Raw genomic sequence first — 22,132 nt, forward strand, 5'->3', positions numbered from 1 at the left:
ACTCCAGATTTGTTCATGTTGACTTGTGTAATGTGAGGGAATGACTCATTGATTAGGGTCTGTGATTGACACTCTGTCCATCTCCTCTTCTACATTCTGGGCTCCTTGGTAACATATGAAAGAGGGGGACCCTGCTTCATAACTATGCTTTCTTATAAGGTATATGTAACTCACATGTTATATATTATACTAAATCAAGCTATCTTCTTCAGTGTGCAGTACACTGATACTCTTCATGTCAGGTAATTCTTTGTTTCCTCTAGCATGAACTCCAATGAAATTCAATAATGTATTAAGTTCTAGAAACAGAATGAAAGAGACATTTATGGACCACTGTACTGTGCCAGACATTCAAAAGAGGCAAAACTAATTGCAGGCTAAAATGATCACAAGACATCTGCTACACAAAATAATCCTTTTTTTCATAAAATAATCATATTTGGAAATCATGGTAAGTAGCTAATAAAAAATACCTCCTCGTTCCAGACCAAGTCAGTGTTGGAACTAACTTTGAGCCTTCTTGTTCTCATTCATTAGCAACTGTTTTCAAACCTTAATGAGGTTTCTAACTGAAGCTTCCCATTAGCCAATTGAGGAGTTTTAAACACCTCCAAATAGCTTTGTTGTTCTTTGCAAATCAAAATATTGCGGCACTAATTGTCCTTCATGTATTTGAAAAGTCCTAAAGGCACTTAAGCTAGAAGATAATCGGATAAGATATTTGAAGCCTTATAAGGATAATTAACGAAAATCTCATGATTGAATTGGTATCTATTTACTAACGTGCACTCTAAAGTTAAATCTCCCTTCAGTCTACCAATTTATTTTAAGTAGAAAAACATGAACTAATTTACTTTATCAGTGGGTTCAGAGTGAAAGACTTGGTCTGTTATCTGTTCCCATTCACAAGGGTAGAGGGAAGAAAGAGTTATTGCTGAGAAGGCCCATGTTTATCTGACTCCGGAAACTTAGCAGTTACATCAACTCTAGAGAAATAATTCAACTTTTATATGTGAATTCTTACCCAGTGGTAATTCTTCGGGCTACTCCTTATCTTGTCTATGAAGGAAATGACTCAAGCATGAGGAGGGAAGATGGGAAGTAGCTACAGCATCATTGGATTTGCCCTTTGCCAGATAAAGTCATCCCCATGGAGACACTTTCTTAAACAGCCTCATCCAGACTGGGCTTCTCTCCATACGGTGAGATATCATCTCTATATGCCCAGAAGTAATTGTGAACAATTTGGAAAGTGGCCACCTGCTGGGATTACAGCAACTTCAGCAGCCTCAGTCAGTCAACATCCGGGAAGGTCACTGGAAGTTCTCAGCTTCCTTTGTGCTCCTTGATTTCTGTGTGTCCTCTGCCAAAACTTTACTTAGGGAAAGTTACAGATAGATCCCAACCCAATACCTACATCCTTGGTTATATGGAGCTAGACTTCTGTCAACTGGGTCCAGATGTTTGAAAAGTAGTAACTTCAGTATATACAGAAGTAGTTTTTCCCTTCCTAGGATTATATGACACATATTTAGGAAGGATGTTGTCTAGATAACAAAGATTGATTGGGAGCTTAAATCCATATTCCCCCGTGGTTGATAAAAAACATTCTAAAGGGACAAAGCTCTAGTTTAAGAGTCTGCTCAAAATCAAGCCATATATTTTTAAAAATTTTGTTTGGGTCTGCTATGGAATGGTTCTTAATTCATGACAACAAACAGCATGGAGAAGAAACAACCTTCTTTTCTGTCATTAAAAGAATTAGTGAGTTTAAATTTAGTTTCCTATGTGGTCTGTTTTTGACTTCAGTGTTGGTCACTCAGGTCTAAAGTTAACTATCCTCAAAATTACTTCTGACTATATATAGACAGTATCACATTGTGTAAACAGAAGGGCAGGCTGGACATCATCTGATCAAGAAAAGTCACCACATTTACAAGAAGTAAAAAATTGGTCAATATGAAGAAAACAACTCACTTTGGGGCTCCCAGCCCCCATGGATAGATCTACAATAAAAGACATGACAGAAGTAGGCCTGGAAAGATTTATAAGAGCCAGAGTCCTGTGGCATCTGCTATGGGGTTGTGTATCCTGGAAAGGACAAGGAAGCTTCTGCCATGATGTTTCAACACTATGAATGTCTAAACAAGACCTAATCAAAGATAACAGCAATAGACATACTAATGTGGAAAAGGAGAAAACTCATGGGACCTCAGTCCTAGACAAAGGATTACAGGTAACTGAGGAAGCTTTGGGATGGGAGTAGTCTTCCCCTGTAGAGAGTCCCTCTAATTATATATATAATACCAAATGATCCCCTGTGAAATCAATTCTGAAGAGACTGTATGTTGTGAGTGTGTGTGTGTGAGAGAGAGAGGGGGCGAAGGGAGGGAGGGAGGGAGAGAGAGAGAGGGAGAGAGAGAGAGACCAGGAACTTGAAAGAAAATGAAGCAACAGAAAGAATTGGGGTAGAAAACAGAGGGGTAAGGGTTGGAAGGGTCAGAGGAAGGAAAAAGAATAGAGAAAAATGATGTAACCATATTATTAAAAATTTTTTTTGAAACTTTTTAAAGGGCTTATGGGAATAGCATTATCTGGGAAAGGGGAAATCCAATGATGCTATAGGTATTTTCCTACTAGATTTATACAAAGCTGATGATATTTGGCGTTATACCATGTTATGTGAATTCAGCCACATTTGTTAGCACATTCTGTGTGCCTAGCACATTCCTTGGCTCTGAGATATAGAGTATGCCTCTGCTTTCTGATTTTTACACCTGGTGTGCTAAAGGAGTCACCAATCAAGTAAATAAATATATATTCTACTCTCTGACTATGATAAATGCAGTTTAATAATGTAACAGAATGTGATAGTAGGCAATGGAGGGGATTAGAGGATCCCACTCCATAGCACGGCCAGGAAAGGACTCTTAGGAGGTGATCTGTATGACAAGAAGAAATCAGCCATGGTAACTTCTTGGAGAAGAGTGCTTTGGGCAAAGTAAATAGTAACTGTTTCTAGTCCTGAGAAAGAGCAAGTTTGTCTTGGCCAAGGAACAGAAAAATATAGCCCAAGTGTGTAATAAATACAGAAAAGGTATGTTTAACAAGCAGCCATGAAAAGAGAGAGTGGCAAATGTATTGGGCCTCATGGACCGTGGGATCCTGAGCGAAATGGCACATGGAGGCCTCTAAGCAGGTGGGCTACAAGCTCTCCCATTGACTGTTTCATGAAGAATTAAAGAACAAGAGCAGGTAAGAGGCAGAAGACTCTGACACTGAGCACACTGTGCTAAGAGCCTGGCCCAGGACAGTCATGATAAGGGTACAGAGAGGAGTACAGGAAGATGGAAGGACATACATTTCTCTACCATGGGGAAAATCTGAGAGCCATCCAATGTTCATAAATAATAGCAACAAATCAGCAGAGCTCTGAATTTGAAATGGTTTTCTTTTCAGTTTTCCCTTTTAAATATCTATAACACCCCTACACAGGTGGCTGCAGGGGCATTGTTATACTCTTCTAACTGAAACAACTGGAGTGTTGAATAAGAAGTGGACTCGATGGAGTGGAATGAGCACTCCAATCCACTGGGTGTCAGCATCATATCCTTCCTCCCAACGACCCAGTTTTTGGCTACCTCGATAGTCTTATTTTGTCAGATACAAACTTGTCAGTACTGAGTTTTATTCTGGATATCAGCACACACTGGATTCTTACACATTTAATAAGAGCCTATTAGACTTTTATTGAAGACCTAGAAAAGAGTTCAAAATCCCCAAGGAAGAAATAACCAGGACATGGTATGAAATGGATTTTGATGTCAACTTGATGACACCCGGACTTTCCATGATATATTTCTGAATGTCTTTAGAAGTGCTGGAAAAAGTTTAATTGAAAATGAAGACTGACCTAGAATGTGGGTAGTGCCATTCTTAGGACCAGGTTCTGAATGGAATAGAAAGGGTAAGTTAAGCTGATCACAAGAATTTATGTCTTTCTGCTTCATAACTGTCAATACCATGTGACCAGTTGCCTCATACACCTGAAATGATGAACTGTACCTTCAAACAGTGATGCAAACAAACAATTCCTTCCTACTTTCACAAGTTTATTCATATATATAAATGTATATATATATATATATATATATGTGTGTGTGTGTATGTATATATATATATGCAATACACCACACATACACACACACACATATATATATCACATAGGATCATTTACATATCACCTGTTCATGTTTCCTTTTGTGCTAAGATGGCAGAGGTGAGAATTTTCATGCCATACCATGAGTCCCTCAACACCAGAAATGTGGACCATCTTTCTCCATCACAAGATTGCCAATCCTTACTTTAGCATGAGCCTTTAGCAGTGAACTCTTGGAACTAGAATCAATAATATCTCTATTCCCTACTGAGACCATAATACCTGGTGAATCTGGTTTTATGATAGTTGCTGAAGAAATGAGAATTCTTAGAAACTATAAAAAGTAGAAAAATAAAAAACTTTTAAAAAATGGATGAATTTAAATGAAACCTGGGAAAATAGAACAATGTTAACCACCAAAGCCCTTAAGCCAGGAAATGCTATTAGATGCCTCAACCTACTTTTTAAAAAATGATATTTATTATCTTTTTTCTTTGTGTAAAAGCAATACAACTTTATCATCCTAGAATACAAAAAAATGTATACAGAATATAAATTAGCCATATTGCTATAACTAGATATAACCACATTTAAACACTGCTCATTACAAAATCAGACACTACTGTACAAAATGGTCATGTATATTTCAAGTGTGGCTTTCCCCAACAGTCTCACATAGTCTCTGGTTACATTGTGTTTAGTGGCTGACAGCAGTCCATTTAACTGTTATATAATGGTAACAAACCATTTAACTGTTGCCCATGTTAGTCAATTTCAATTACTTTTAGAATTTTATTTTTTATGCATAATGCAATAGTAAACAAACTTGCTTACTGCTTTGCTTCACTCTTTGATTTTATTGATATAGTTAAAAACGTCTCTAATTTAGGCAACTTTAGAGGATGCATAAAGAAAAAAACTCATAGTCAAAGATTAATTTAGTTGATATGGTTTCCCTATCTCTGTGTCTGAGATGGTTCCAAGATTTCCAAATAACACCAACTTGGGAGATTTCTATGCAGCATAAGAATCATTAGCTGACATATTATCTTACACCAGTCATATTTTTTACACACCCATCTTAAACTGCATACCATTACAGTGAGGAAAACAAAACCTTTCCCTTAGAAAAGAGAGACAGTAATCTTATCAAAAATATTTTATTTACAAAAAAATCAATTATACTATACATACTATAATGGAAATACATTGAATAATTGCTAAAATAAATACAAGGCAATTAATTCAACTTTTTATAAGAATGAGAAAATTTGACATTTGAACGTTATCAAAGCTTAACTTAGAACATAAATAGTTAAAAAGGCAAACTCAAGTTTTAGTTTCATTTATTGTCAGGGTGTGTTCGTTTCCCACTAGCTCTCCATACAGCAAGAGTCGGAGTTTTTCAGAACTTGAACGGACCTCTTTGTACTCCCAAGGTAGAATGTGCAGCTTTTCCTCAGATAGTATCTTGCTACCTTTGTGTGTGGTGTGGAAGTCTGCATAGTAAGGAAGCAGAGCGTTGACACTGTTCCTGCTTCGCCGTAAGGCATTTGTGCAGCTATTCTTTTGTTCTGAGTGTCTAACAGGCCTACCCAGCACCAGCCACAAGGCAAGATAAATCATGCGAAAAGTCAAACTGAACAACTAAGGCCCCATGATAACTGAATTAGCCATGTTTGGAGGAACTGGTACATCACTTTTTACATTGACCAGTCCTTAGTAATACTGATTACATGTTGACATCATTTTGACTTGTGCAGATTTTTAGGAAGGCCAAGTAGAGATGGAGAGATTTACCTGTATAATTGAGAAAAAAAATACCCTTCCTGAGAAGTGAAGATGACACTGGGAACATAAATGTGCCAGTTCTGAATTGTGCTGTGTATCACTTACAGTTCATCCATGTAAACATCACTAACAGGCAGGGTGAATTGGCAAACTCAGACACTAAAAAGGGGAGACACACTTATTGTGTCTATGTTAAGGTCTGCCACATTCAGGCCTCAGAATAAAACTTCTGATGTCCCAATCACACAGATAAAGTCTCACCAGCTTTCCATTTTAACTAGGCCTACCCAACCACTGCCATCATCTCTGCCGATGATGATGATCTGTCTTGGATGTTTACATTTATTCAGTACAAGGAGCCCAGTGTTTTGTTTTCCTTTTTCCAAAGACTAGGATTCCCTTTTGAAAAAAAAATATTTTTCAAACATTGCACTTTTCTACCCTTTCGGCCTCAACTTTAATGATTGGCTCTTGCACACATGTGAGTATGTATTTTTACCTACGAGTTGACAGTATCTTGGCCCTTTCTAAAAGAAATAAAATGTTAGAGTATTCAAAGTTTACATTTTTCACAGAAATAACTATTCAATTATGAAATGTAGAGAAAAAGAGAAACATTTTATTCTTTTATGAACATCAGTCAACCACGTTTCACATTTTGGGCAGGTTAATTTTTTTTATAGTATGGATTTTTTAGAACCTATTTTATTACATATATATATAAAACAAAAAGAACAAAAGTGTATTTTGCCAGAGAAGTAAAATATATACTATGGTGTGAAATTTTGTTTTTAAAAATTGGATACAAAATTTAAAAACACAGTACAATTATATCAAAATACAGCATAGCCAGTGGCTTTCAATTTTCCTTTGGCATTTCATTTGGTAAAGACAATTTTCCTTAAAAAAAAACAAAAATAGAAAGAAGATAATCAGCTATCAAAATGGTCCATAAGTTAGGATGTGTAGGTTGAAAAAATGTTCCCTTGAGTTTTCAGAATCCTTTTCTTCCATGATCGCCCACAGAAAGCATGGCAAGTGAGGTATTTAGAACAAACACTGTCAGGCGGATGCACACTAAGGGAAAAGTGCACAAACCAAGACGTCATCCCACCTTCCTCAAACTGTCAGATTTAATTGGACTTTCTTCTCACTGATGTGTCAGTTTGCTTTGGCAGAATTATAAAATAAAAAAAAAAAAAACCACCCCATCGAATGTCTTTGTTCAAGTCCCAGCAGCAGTGATATGTCGCCTGTGGTGGCAGGGTGAGATGCCACAGTACTGCACAGCCCCTTGAGGAGCTAAGATGTGTGTGTGTGTCTATGTGTCTGTGTGTCTGTCCAGGTGTTACTGCACACATCATCATACATCAAGCACCATGTCGTACTGCTGTCCCTTCTTCCGCCTGCCACACTTATTGATGAGAACCACATACAGAGTCAAAAGCATGACCCAGTAGCATGCATAGATCAAGGTTCCCACGATGAGAACAGTCTGTTTGGATTCGGAAAATGGCTTTTTAGATTCCTTATAAATGGTGAAAATCACACCGCCTAGAAGGATTGTAAACCACACGGACACTGGAATAAGTCCTATGAAATTAACAACAATGGTCTTCCTTCCAGACGTGCCCCACCCAGCTTTGTTGATGGTCGCGATCGCAAACATCTTGGCAGGAAGTAGACTTGACATGTATAAGACTGAATAGAGAGACATGAAGACCATGACAATATTTCCTCTAAGGCAGCTGGCGAAAGATGACTTAATGAGACCCACTAGCTGGACAGTTAACAGGAAGAGGAGGATGTTCCAGATTTTACCCCTGTAGAAGAGCTGGATGACTGTGGCGATGAGAAAGAAAGGAAAGAATCCAGTGATAACAGCTTCGTAGGTCATCCACAAGTGATGCTTGTGGAACCACATGGCATTGTACAGCCACTCTCGGAAGTAGGACTTGCTCCAACGGGTCTGCTGGTTCAGCCATCTCAGATACTCTATGGGTGTTTCAGTAAGGCACTTGGACCGAGCCGTGTATTTAGTTGCATAGCCCAGACTCAGCACCCTGTTGGTCAGGTGTCTGTCATCACCGAAACTGCATTGGTTACCCATGAATTCCTGATTGTACCAGTCTTCCACAAACTCATGCAGCAAGGAGTTTCTGTACATTCCCAGAGGACCGCTTATGCACTGGACACAGCCAAAATAAGACTGGCAGGCCCTTTCTATGTTAAAAGCCATCCAGTATCTCACACTGCTGAGGAAGGAGATCCAAGAATCATACTTGTTTAAAATCTGCAAGTAGAAAAAAAAGTAGATAAATAAAAGTTTAGCCTTAGCCTAATAATACCAAGAGGTCCCAAAATATCCTGAGACGACTGCCTGAAGTGAAATCTGTTCTTTTCTGACTCCATTTTGTCTTCCCTCCTTTCTGCCATTCCTTTATCTTGTCCTCTAGGGTTTTGTATTAGGAAATAGGTTCGGTTGGTTAGGTCTGTATATTAATGGATTTTTACTTCTTTATTTTCATCTTCTTCTGATATTATCTAGGCTCATCCATACTTTGGGCTCTCTGGTTATGATTTTAAATTTTAAGTTATCAATCATCAATCCTAAATTTTCCCAGATGTGCTTTTGGAAATTATCATCTAAGATATGAAAGATATAAGAACCTAGAGAATTCTCCAAATTCTCTCTTGGTTTTCTTCATTCTCTATCTAGATTTTGTAAGTTACTGTTTAATTACCAATCTATTTCTTTGTTTATGTCATTATTGTCTTTATCAGCAGCGTGCACACATGGGTCACACAACACCACCGAGGCTCGTTTCTCTGGGTTTCTCATCTGTTATTAAAATCAAATGAAATCAGATCCCATACTTTGGAAGCCCTGACCTTTGCATATTTCCACATGCTCCCCTTTCTGTCTGAGAAGCATCAGCGTGCTGTCATTAGTAATCATTTCTCTGCTACTAAAAAAATCATGGGTCACTTATTAATTTTGTCTTTATCTTTTCTTACTGTTGTAAATACAAATTGCTGTCTCTTTTCCTCTTTTATGGTTCAGTTTATATAAATTTTTAAATTTTATGCGTATGAGTGCTTTTACTGCCTGTATGGATGTGCATTATATTCATGCAGCGTCCACAGAGAGCAGAAAATGGAAATGGAATTGGAGTTATGCTTGGTTGCTTGCCATTGTATGAATGCTGGACTCCAAAGTCTCTGTAAAAATAGCAAATGCTCCACCTGCAATTCAGGCATCTCTGCAGGCCTTTATACTGTATTTCTAACCAACCCCTTGGTGGCTAACCTGGGGTCTGACAGTGCCTGGTGAAAATCATTACTCATCAATTCATTTGTGTTACATGTAATTTTTCAGTCACTACAAATACATGTTATATGCCAGGGCTAAGCATATATGTTTCAGATTATTTCAACTTAGGTAAGAAAAACAGGAGTACAAATTCTCAAATGTGACCAGCACTAAGACCACAGAACATTAGACCAATAAACACCGAATGAATCAAGATTATTCTGAAAACCATGTCTTATAAAAATAATGAAGCCATGTGTACCTGGACATCTCCCCCCACACCTCCAACCATAGGGTCTTCTTCTAAGACCTTCACCATCTCCACGGATGAGGCAGGATCAAGCATGGTGTCTGAGTCACACACCTGCAAGGAAGGAAGCAGGAGATGACTTAAAGAGAACCATACTGTACCTCAGCCACAACTGAGATCAGGCCCTGCACCCTTCGCCTTATCCTCACCGGACTGTCAGAAAACGTCACAAATGTGACAGAAGATTCTGTATACCATTGCCAACATAGAGTGTTTTGTCCATTAAGCAAGCTAGTTCAAATGATGGTGGAGTGTAGATCACCAGCCTATTTCAATTTGCCAGGGATGTCTCACATTTTGGCAACAGAAGCTGCCTGTCCTGGCTTCTCTCAGTTGTCCTTTCACACACTCTAGGGTTGGCTTTCTGCTTCTTCATCCTGCTGTGTGTGAAAGACTCTATCAGAGTGCCTTGACCTTCTCAGTCTCCAGAACTCCAAGTCAAATAAACGTCATTTAATGTATCCAGTCATTTAAAGTATCCAGTCTTGCATATTTTGTTATGACAACGGAAACCACCCCTGGTAAGAGCACAGCAACATGTATTAATGGGACATAGTACTCTCTTTTTCTGTTAAATTCACTGAAGCCTTAACAAATGTAACTTGTACGTGATGAGCCATTGAACATCCTGCTAGAGTTTGAATATAAAATGACCTCCTTGACTTACTATAGGAACTTGATCTCTAGCTAGTAGACTAGTTTGGAACGTTTGTGGAATCTTTAAGAGGTAGCTCCTCAGTCAGGCGGTGGTGGCTCATGCCTGTAATCCCAGCACACTGGGAGGCAGAGGTAGGTGGATTTCTGAGTTCGAGGCCAGCCTGGTCTACAGAGTGAGTTCTAGGACAGCCAGCAGCCAGGGCTACACAGAGAAACAAACCTGTCTCGAAAAAAACCAAATCCAAAAAACCAAAAGAGAAAGAGGGGGGGGAGAGAGGGATAGCTCCTCACTAAAATCCTGAGAGATGGGTTCTGTAAATTTTACCTTGGTCTCTGTCCTCTCTGCTTACTGTCCTTCAAGAGGTGAGCCAGTAGCTGCCGAAAGCTTCCTTGAACACAGAGCTGCCCTCAGCCATGACTTCCCAGTCATGATGGGTTTATATTCCTTCAACTCTTCAGGGGAAACAAATCCTCCCTCCCCTAAGGTGTTTCTTGTGAGGTATTTGATTGCAGCAATGAGAAAATTAGCTAACCCACCCCCACACCAGACACTAAATAAGAAGACTGGTATATGCTAAGTGTTGCTCACTGCTCCAGCATTCTGTTTCCTGCCATCGAGATTCTGGCTATCTGCATATCCTCATCCTCCTCGTCACCACTTATCCTATCTACACCCATATTCAACACCATGATATTTTAAACCAAGATGGGCAATATGTTTGCTAGTGGCCCCAGAAGATTATACCATCAAGTGGCTTTGTAGGTTTTTTTTAATGTATATATGCATTTTTAATGTATATATGCATTTATAATGTTTGCCCAAGTACAAGAATCACCTAAAGCACATTTTCAGAGAATATTACCATTACCAACCAACATAACCATATTAATAATTAAAAAGAGCAATTTTTGACAAGTCTCCAAACTTCTTTAAAAAATAATAACTTGAAAAGGTAAATATATTATACAAGCATGGACTTTCGGGAGCTCACGTCATTTTTTACTTGTAGTATTAATCACTCACTGTATTAACTAAGGAATCAGAACATTTTAAAAACATCTCTTTCAACTTTATTAATGGCTATTTGCCTGAAAAGATTTCTTGCTCATCAAGATTGGTGGAAACAGTTATTTAAATGTGCTATTGGCATTTGTGGGTTTAAATAATGTATGGTCATCCAAATTTAAAACATAATTTTTTCATTTTAGATTTAAATAAATAATTTCTCCTTAAACTGTGGATTTTACTTTTTTGATTTGCTAAGTAGAAATACTCCTTTATAAATTAAAAAAAAACTACATTGTTCTTATTGTGGCTTTTTGTTTTGTTGATTTTTAAATTTTACATATAGGATCAATAGAGTCATTTATGTATTTTGAGTAGGACTAACTAAGCAAAAGGTAGTCGTAAGTTTCTCATTATAGAACACAAGCATTCACCAACACTTAGAGGTTCAAGCATTCTAAACCTGAGTAAGCTATATAAAGTCACCAAAACCTGACCTCGCCTCTCCTGTGACTTGTTTACCACAGTTTACATAAACCTGCATGCTGGGCAGGAGGCCTAAGCTAAGGGGAAAGAGAGGTGTAGGCACATCCTTCAGACACACCTTTAGCCAGCGCACAAAGTTAAGGCCACATGTACCTCTATTGACTTAAGTCAGGAATGGTAAAACCAGAGAGCTAAAATAAGCTTAAAGCAACAGGAAAGGGGCAATCTAGAATTAATGTTCAAATAGCCCCACCTGCTTCTGAGTATAAGCAAGCAAGAACTTGCTTACTTTGAAATGGCTAAACTTGAACCTAACCTCTAAGGTTTGACATATTTAAATTGGCCCCTCCCACTTTGTAAAAGAAACCCAGAAGTTCTCTGAGAGAGGCTATTCGGGTGAGCTTAGCTATATCAGGGGAAAAATGGGTTCTCAGAAGTCTCCCGGGAAGGGGTTTGTTATCATAGGATTTAAGAGCTTTAAAGATTTTCAGTTTCTGGATGCTGTTTAGAGATGTAGTGCCAACTACAAACTCTGTCTTTGCCAGTTGGAAAAAGCATGTGTGCTCAGGGCACAGGAATATTTACTTAATAAGATGATGTGAAATATACAACTTTACTCTTTAAAATTCACCTAATAGGATATTGTTTCTGGTTTTCTCCTCACCACTTAATAAGGAGAAGTGAATGTCGACTGCCTAATCTTAGCATTAGAACCCAGGGCAGACATAGACCAGTTCATGAGTAGCTGAACTCCACAGCCAGAAAAGTTTCAGGATGTGATTTGCACACAGGAAATGGGGCACAAATCAAAAGTCTTATCCACACAGGGTCTGATTGTGAATTGCTGTAGTACATAATGGTTAGTTTATTTCTCAGTAACAGATAATGGAAATGAGTAGTAGTAATAATAATAACCTCTAAGTAAACAATTAATATAAATAGTCAGTCCAATCTACTATTGGGAAGAATAAGCCACATTGTTTTAATCTCAGAAAGACTAACACTCTCTGGTTATTACTTCCAGTGGTTTAGCCTACAGTTAACAGTACCTTCTCTATAGGACTGGGTATTGATTAGGGATTGGCAAACTAAAGGGTTTAGGTAAATACCAGCCTGCTACCTATTTGCTTCTAATTGTCTAGGACTTAAGGATGACTTTATGTGTTTGAATCTGAAAGGAAATAAAAGAAAGATATTTGGGGATGCACATAGATTATATGAAATTCAAATTTTACTGCCCATGGCATCTGGTCATGTATGTTCTTGTACCTGTTATCTTCAGCCATGTTCACACGTCAACAAACCCAAATGGTGGCAAAGCATAATATTTACTCTCTAATGCTTTACAAGCAAAGTTTGCCAACTTTGGGATCAAAGGAATTGGTTTTAGAAAAAGGCCCTATTTTCACACACACAAAAAAAGTAGTAGCAACAGTGCTGAGACTAAATGTTTTAAATCCCAGTTTTAATCATTCAGGCTTTTCAAAGGTTCCCTTCCTCTCTATGGTACAAAAAGTGGGACTTCACAGCAGAAAATGTCAGCTAATGTATAGATTTTCTACAGTAAAGACTCCTTGCTTTAAGAATAAGTGTTTATAGAATCAAGAAACCTGAATTCATTTTAATTAATTAGTTAATTAATTAACTAATATCCTAACTGCTACTCCATCACGGTCTCCTCCTCACTGAGATCCTTCCCCTTATTCCCTTCCCTTCTCCTCTGTGTGGGTGGGCCCCTCTGAGTATCCTCCAACCCTGATGCATAAAGTCCCTGCCAGATTGAGTGCATCCTCTCCCACTGAGGCCAGACAAGACAGCCCTATTTAGGAACACATAACACACTCAGGCAATAGCTTTTGGAAAAGCCATTGCTCCAGTTTTGGGGGCTCACACAAAATACACTAAATTTCATAGAAGAGAAAGTGGGAAATAGCTTTGAATGCCTTGCTTCAGGAGAAAATTTCCTAAACTGAATATCAACGGTTCAGACTCTAAGATCAACAATTAATAAAAGGGACCTCCCTGAAACCGAAAAGCTTCTATGTGGCAAGCAACACTCTCAACAGGACAAAAGAGAAACCTAGAGATTGGGAAAAGATCTTCCCTAACCCTACATCTGATAAAGGCCTCATATCCAAAATAAATAAAGAGCTCAAGAAGTTAGACTCCAACAACCAAATAACCCAATTTAAAATGGGGTGCAGAGCTAAACAGAGAATTCTCAACAGAGGAACCTCGAATGACTAAGAAACAGTTAAAGAAACCTGAATTCTTGAATCGTGTATCTTACTAGTGCATGGCTTTGAACTTACCATCATCAAGGCAACCTAGCAAAATCCTCAATATGTATGTACTGCCTGTGTTACAAAGCACTGTATGCCATTAGTATAAAGTAAGAACCCTTAAATTATTTATTTATGGGAACCCAAAGCTGACGGATCAAGAGTGCTCAATAGAGAGATTCACTAAAAGGGCCACAGACTAGATTATGTGATTACATGAAGAGCATCTCTTAAGGTGTGAACAGATTACAGCTTACCCAGCACCATCTACAACAGGCCAGAAACTCACAACAATCTAGTTAGAACTCCTCTCAAGAGTACTTTTCCACCAAATGCCTCTCAAAGATCCTGCATGTCTCACTGACTCCTTTGAAAACAGTCTTCCCATTCCGCTTCACTAGTGGATTCCTCCATATTTCATAGCTGAATCAAAGAGCAGTGTAAAGTCAACATGGCAAGAGGAAATCAGTACTGCGGTGGCTGACTTCCAAGAGGAAACAAATTCAGAAGAAATCAAGACCCCTTCTGGCAGTACTGGAGTAATTCTTTTCCTGTTCAACTCTTTCTTGATCCCGACCCTACATCTTAATTTTGACCCTTCATCTTAACTTTGAATCGGTGAGACTACTTCTAGAGTGTGGGGGCTTTGGTTTTGGTTATAGCTACAACTCAATTATAAAAGTAAACAGATGTTCTGCTCCCCTATCCCAAACAATGTCTCTAAATGAAAGGGGAAAGGGTGAGGTAAAAGAAGGAACAAATAAACAGAAATGACCACAAAACCCCTCCCCAGGAGTTACCAGTGAGGAAACAGAAGATGATGACATTCTCCCTAAATTCCTCTAATGATACTCCAGAACGAACTTACTGTGGAATGGAAAGAAAGAAATGGGATGAATTTAGTGCTAGAGCACAGTCCTAGAAAGCATAAAGCCCTGGGTTTAAACTCTGGACAGAAAGCATAAAGGATAGGGGGGGAGGAGGGAGGGGGAGGGAGGAAGGGAGAGAGAAGAGAAGAGAAGAGAAGAGAAGAGAAGAGAAGAGAAGAGAAGAGAAAGAATGAGGAGGAGAGATGGAGACAGAGAAAAAGAGATACATAAAGGAGAAAAATGAAAGCATCTTGCACCATGCAAGAGTGAAGAATAAAAATAAATGGGGCTGGAGAGATGGATCAGCGGATAATAACACTGACTGCTCACCAAAAGGTCCTGAGTTCAAATCCCAGCACCCACATGGTGGCTCACAATCATCCATAAAAAAAGATCTGATGCCCTCTTCTGGTGTCTGAAGACAGCTACAGTGTACTTAGATATAATAAACAAATAAATATTTTTTTAAAAAAAGAATAAAAATAAATAAAACAGTTCCCAATCCAGAATCTGCCAGTCACATAAACTTGGACTAGATTCTTAACTTGAGCCCCTAAGCTCAAGTCTCTAGGCTTCTGTCCCTCAAGACAAACATATAGATTATCCTTGCCAAAAGTTTATCATAATGGTTTCTTGATAAGATAATATTTATAAATCATTTAGTAATGGATAGTTCATAGTAAGTACTTAATAAATAGAAATGAAGAAGTATAACAAACAAAAAAAGCCAAAGACATAAATTCATGTCTCTAGTTCAAAGAAAGAGTTCTTGTTAAAGTTAGCATAGCTAAACTATGACCCACCCCTGAAACAGGGAAACCAGAGCCTCACTAGTATATGACAAATTTAGATCACATGTCAGGAAAAAAATTTTAGATTGAGTTGTTGTTTGGAAGAAAGAAGTACAAAAAATAAGCATGCCCTGCTTTTTGTTTGATTTTTTTATCATAACTAATTATCAACAAAAAGCACAGAAAAATGTAGGTATGGTAGCACAAATGGCTATAAAGATAATTATTAAAACAGCAAAGCAAACAATTACCTTGTTTGACCCTAGTCAAAACATGTATATTGGCTCAGTCGTAATTTTTGTCATTGTATATATGTATACAATTTCCCAAAAGCTATGAATATTGATTTGGAGGTGAGAAGTAAGTTTTAATGAGAATTTGAAAATATAGAACATAGAACCCATGAGGCTTTCAAAATACCTCAATGGGTAATGAACGCTCCAACAAGTGGAAGACCTCAGTTAGAGTCTCTAGAACCCAACCAAGACTGGGAATGATTGCATAGACACCTCTAATCCTGGTGTCTCTATAACAAGATTTGAGGTGGAGTCTAGAATATCCCTAGAAGCTTATAGGTCAGCTAGCCTAGTATCTGCAGCATCGAACCACAAGCAGTGACACTGGAGTACCGCTACATGTATGTGTGTGTGTGTGTGTGTGTGTGTGTGTGTGTGTGTTCAATGAGGATGATGACCAACGGTGCACTTATAAATTATGTAGCTTTATTTTTTCCTACTCAAAGAAATCTGGATACCTATGATACTGCTATGTGAAAATAATGAGAAAATTGCCACTTGTAATTCTTGCTTTAGAAACCGTTCATAATTGTAGGATTCTTTCTACTTGGAAAATCCCTAACACACACATCAGTGGATGCTGACTTTCTTTTTGTCTTGCAGACTACTGACTACTTTGCTATATTATGTATGTTCAAAGAGAAGAGACATGAATCAACAGTTGTATAATGTGGATATCAAAATATGTTTTACTTTCTAATAATGTTATGTTTAAAATTAATCTTAAGCTTCCAAACTTTCAGAAAAAAATCGTGGGTATATATCAGAAAGCACTGATCCATCCATGAACACTTATTTTGTACAGATAATTCAGTTTAGTTCATTCTGATTTTTCAATACATAAAATAGACTATCATAATGTATGTTGTTTTAATAAATAAAATGACCAAAATGAGTATTCTTTTGAGGATGTAAGAAAGATTCTTCCACTTTGGAGAGGCATAGGCTAGAACATCTCCTTTCCTGTCATTACAAAATGCATCCTTTCAAATATCTGAAATCTTCCCTTTCTTCGTCTCTCCCTTCTCTACCAGTGAAGTTTATGTTCCTTTCACTGCGTTTCCTCACTTTATTTATTTTGTTCTATTTTTCTATCCTCTCTATCCCTGAGAGCAACTATCATCACCACAGGGAAGCTGCTACTACACAGACAGATGTTCCCTGACTGTGAACTTCCTCACTGTTCTGAAACAATGCTAGATGTTTGAAAGGGGACAAGTTGGGGACAGTAGTCAGCTGAGAAGACAGACAAAGGTAGAGTTCACAATTACTAAAGATGTATTCCTGAGCAGATCGGAGAAAGCCAAGGGGTCCGTGGAGGTTAGCGAGAAAGAGCAGCATTGATGCACAAAGTCAGTCAATCAGGTTAAGTGCTATTGAAACAGGATACACAATAGAGGGTAAGGATGGCTTTAAGAACATTCAGAATCCGTATTGTTGGGTTTCTCCTTCGTAGGAGGTGAGATCATCTGTTAAGAGTTAGGCAGGGAGGAGTTTGGACAGGGAACTGGGAGCATGGTGAAGATATGAAATAATAGGTCATAGGAACAATAAGCCAGAAATCCAAACTCAAGTGCACAAAGTACTGAAGAGCATCGAAGACCAGCTGTGACTAGCAACCAAACGTCTTGGCCACACCTCTACATGATGAGTCAGTATTCTCGCAAGTACACAGATGGTCACAGTCTTCCTTAGCTATCTGTCTCCAGTGTCTTTTCCCATGGGGCATTGCTTCTTCCTCTTCTTAAGGCATTTACCCCAAAATTCATTCACCAACAGTGCTTTGTCACCACTGCCTTTACATCTCTCTGCTTTTTGTGGCAATTTGCCCTCTACTTTACCATTTCTAAACTTTGGATCAGTCCAAAGGGAAAATTAGAGTACTCTGTGTTTAGCTTGAACCTTAAGTAGCTGCCATTTTATAGCCAAGCATGGTTATCTTACAGGAGAGTGTATGGGGACAATATAGGAAGTAATACCCAGCTTCAGGATACTAAATGATTTTTAATCTTCTTTGAGTGCTTACATCTGGATGAGAGTCTCAGAAAGCCTCAGAGCTTAGATACCAGCAGCTACTGGGGTCAGTCTTCTAGAAGGTTTAGCCTAGAGGAAGACTGCACAGAGAGCTAACTGTATCCTTTTATATTTTGTATTACTTTTTCCTGGCCAGGCACAGTGCAAAGTAGTCAAGGAAACAAACAAACTTCAAAACAAGAATGATGGGAAAAGGGCAGTTGAGAGGAGTAGGCTAAGAAAAAGGAAGAACAGAGTGAGCACACACAATGATGTCTTCATTGAAATTGACAAATGTAACTAGAACTAAACAGATGTTTTCTCACTTAAGGCACAAAAGTTTATTCTTTGTGTTCTAAGTTATCTGCCATATCTTCTTGGGCAATGTCCTATCATCTTCCCATCTAGCTTCCAATGCTAGAACATGCAAATAAACATCAAATGTCTAGAAATAATTGAAACTTACTTAACATCAAAAGGTCTACTACTGAGAAATTAGGAGACAAAAAGAGAAGACTTATGCAGGCTCCATGGATGTGATATTAATATGCAAACAGAAGCCAGTGAAATACCTCCTACTCTTAAAACACCAACTGAAATTAGCCCCATGGTAACAGATGGTAAGCTCTATATTTTAGCATAAATTGGAATGTACTTTAATAAACAATATATCTATAGCAAAATCTTTAGTTATGCATGAAATAACATTGTAACTTTTGCTAAACCCTAGGGATGTGTTGTTTGATGTAATTATTGTGAAGCATTTTTAAGGTTGGTTTATTCTATCTGGTAAACTTTCTCAGTCAACAGCTAATTATCCCCCTCATTAGGTAGATCCTCAGGCAATGACTCTAAAATCATTACCCAGTCCCTGCTCATTCTCATTCTTGATCCTGGGAGCATGATATGTGTCAATAAAGATCCCTGAACAATAGAATCCCACTTCTGAGAACAGGGTTTCACTTCCATGAAGATGGACACAGGGCACCAGCGGCTTGCTTATACCCAGGGGTATTTCTCTTTTCTGGATCTCTTCATGGTCAAAATCTAACCGAAGAAGCTGCAAGAAAATTAAGGAGAGAAAATTGCCCCATACTGAGAGAAAAGAAGCCTGACAGAAAGCTAGAAGGCAATTAAGGAGAGACAGAGCCTGCCTAATTTTCCAACAAGCACACATCATCCCAAACTCTCTCAAAGGTCAAGTTGCAGTGAGGTAATGCTGTTTGGGGAGTGAAATAAACATTACTCTGGGTTTGCTCCCTCTATGATGGTCTCACCCCTCCTTTTCATTTTCCTCTCTCCCTCTCAGTTTTAAAATTCTCTCTCTTTTTGCAAAGTCGTTTTCACTGGTTTGCTTTTACCTCATCTACCCACCAATCACTGTCTAGGCTTCCCTTCACTCTGCAGCCTCTCCGAAGAACTTTCCACTCAGGCAAGACCCTGTTTTCTTACAGAGCTGCTGCTACTGCTGCTGGTGTGTGTGTGTGTGTGTGTGTGTGTGTGTGTGTGTGTGTGTGTGTTTAAACAGTGTGGACAAGGATGTTGGATTTTACTTGGCAGTACCTAGAGGGTCAGAGAAGAACTAAGGAAAAGGAAGAGAACGAAAGAAGGGGTGTCCTGTCCAAATAATCCAGATTTCTAACCAATTGCATACACAAGGAAGCACTTTCATAGATGTTCTTAACAGTTTTACAAGGTTGGGTTTTTTTTCCCCCCTGTCTTTCAGAATGTGCTTTTAACAGTCATGCTGTTTTCCAATGGGCTGAAAGGAGCACTGTGTTCGGAAGGGACAAGGATGGGCTATAGCATAGGACTGGGGAGATACAAAAGCTGCTTTATTTGAATGTATGTTTGCCCTGGCAGGCATTTTCAGACCTACCTGTACATAATCCACACTTCGCCCCAGTGCTCTGAAGGCTGTGTACATGACTTCTCTCTTTCCGCCCCATTTTTGCATGATGCAAATACTTTTGTTAGACAAGACCAATTGGGTTACATGTTGTGAACTTTCTTTGTGGGACTCGTCTGTCTCACCAGGTCCCTTTTCATGGAAGTTGTTTTTCCAGATGTAAGTGGCCGATTTGTCCCTGCCCATGACCTCACTGAAGATGTCCATCATGTAAAGGTCATCATCTGAATTCCCATCTATGACCATCACGACTTTAATCCCAGGGTAGGTCAGCCTTCTCACAGATTGCAAACATTTCCGTAAGTAGTCAGGGTCTTCTTGATACGCAGCAATGCAGAGAGCTACAGTTTTGTTCAATTTAATGGGGGTTTCAAGGGACTTTTTCATTTTCCGGTGTTCCAAAAAGGCAAAGAGGCTTTGGATGATGAGGTGTGAAGCTAAAAAGGCACCGTACAGTCCAAAAGAGAAATAGTAATTATCTGTTTGGATAAACTGGTAGCCAACAATATAAGCAGCTGTGATTCCGAGGAGGAGAGACACTCCAAAAAGTGTAGTTCCAATTATTCTCAGGACACATAGAAACCTCTCACAATGCATCTGAAATGTAATCAGAGATACTTGTGGTTAACCACTCGTCCCTTGCATATCACATATAGATATCATGGGTTGGCAGGAGGAGCTGTCAAAAGAGTATTGGGGGGGTCCCCCCTTTAGTTTTATTCATTCTATATCCATTGTTTGATAATTTCATACACATATTCAATGTGCTTGATCAATTCTAGCACCTACTTCCTGCTTTCCAACTTGTCCCATGCTGCCACCACGTCCCCCTCCCAACTTCACGTACTTTTTGCTTTTTTTCCTAATCCACATCATCCACTTACTGCTGCCAATGTATGCCTGGCAGCTACCAGGGGGGTGCATCACTGATTAAGACAATTCCCCAGCAGCCTGCATTAGGACTTGCCGTGCCCCCTCCTCCACACAGCATTCAGGAATGGTAACACTTAGTTTCTCACTAAACTCATTATGTTGATGCAAGTCTCTAAAGTCAGGATGCCCTGATAACACAACTCCCTGGACTATTTCAAGCCTCAAATGAGTGGCTAGTGCTAGTATGTGTGTCACTGAAGACATGCCTTGATACTTTGTTTTTAGAGTCCTTTGTCTGTGGCAGGTCTCTCTGTGCATAGCCACAGTTAGGCATCACACCTACATTGCCCAAATGCAAAGTAATCTTTTTGCCTGCTCAATACTTTCTTCAGTCCCTAATTACTGATGAGTAGCAAATCCACAGGAGACGCTGCTGAGTTTCCCAACTATGACTTCATTTCATCTCTAACGCATGGCCCTGGGCTTACATCTTCTCTAGGCATCTGGATGAGGTTAGGGATCAGAAAGACTGAGTCCTGGGACTGCCTTATCAGCTAGTCCTGTGACCTTGCAAGGATCATCTCACATTTATGGAGCTCAGGGTTTTTGTTTGTGTGTTTGTGTTTTAAGACCTGCTCAATGACAATATTCACATTTTTAAAATTCCCCTTTGACCTTAACGTTCTTTACTCCTGGTGTCCTGTGTATGTTACTTCCACCCACCACTGTTACTTAATACAGTCATGAGGATCAGGAAAATAATAGCATCATAGAACAAGATGCATATTATTAGAATAAAGCAATCATTGGGTAAGAAATAACATCCTCCTGAATTTCAACAGCTGAAGTCCAACCTAAATGAAAAGATCTAACAGGTAAAATCTTGGGTGTTTTAACTCCCAATTAACCCCTAAATTCTGCACATATCCTAAACAAAGTTGGTGTGTGTGTGTGTGTGTGTGTGTGTGTGTGCCCAAGTTCATATGCACATGATTGTGCGTGCATGTGAAAACCAGATGACAACCTCCAGGGTCATATACCCCCAGTGCTGCCCACCTTCCATCTATTTATTTTATTCATTTATGTATTTATTTATTTTGAGAATGTTTTAACACTAGTTTGGAATTTGCCAAGTCATCTGGATAGTTAACCTCAAGAATCTGTGTATATCTGTCTAAAAAAGGTTTTAAGTAATTTAAGGACTAGAGAGACTTTTGTTGTTTTTTTTACCTCCCAAAACACATCTGATTCTGAGCATTAGAATTTTGCTTCACAAACCTTTTTTATTTTATTTTAAACCCCCTCTTGTAGAAATGAACTACCATACAACACATAATTGTTATAAATACAGTGTTCCTTTCTTCAGGTTTTTACAAC

The 22,132-nt window shown here is 38.7% G+C and overlaps 1 protein-coding gene across 1 annotated transcript; it reads right to left on the reverse strand.

Annotated features, from left to right (window-relative positions):
* Window positions 1-7,171: 7,171 nt before the first annotated feature.
* Window positions 7,172-20,479, reverse strand: Has2 (hyaluronan synthase 2). Its single transcript, XM_052161125.1, has 3 exons — window positions 19,853-20,479; window positions 9,526-9,627; window positions 7,172-8,243 (listed from the first exon to the last, which is right to left on the reverse strand). The coding sequence occupies exons 1-3, from the start codon at window positions 20,477-20,479 to the stop codon at window positions 7,314-7,316; spliced, it is 1,659 nt and encodes a 552-aa protein (XP_052017085.1). The 3' UTR covers window positions 7,172-7,313.
* Window positions 20,480-22,132: the final 1,653 nt, after the last annotated feature.

This window comes from Apodemus sylvaticus, chromosome 17, assembly GCF_947179515.1.
Source record: "Apodemus sylvaticus chromosome 17, mApoSyl1.1, whole genome shotgun sequence".
Taxonomy (NCBI): domain Eukaryota; kingdom Metazoa; phylum Chordata; class Mammalia; order Rodentia; family Muridae; genus Apodemus; species Apodemus sylvaticus.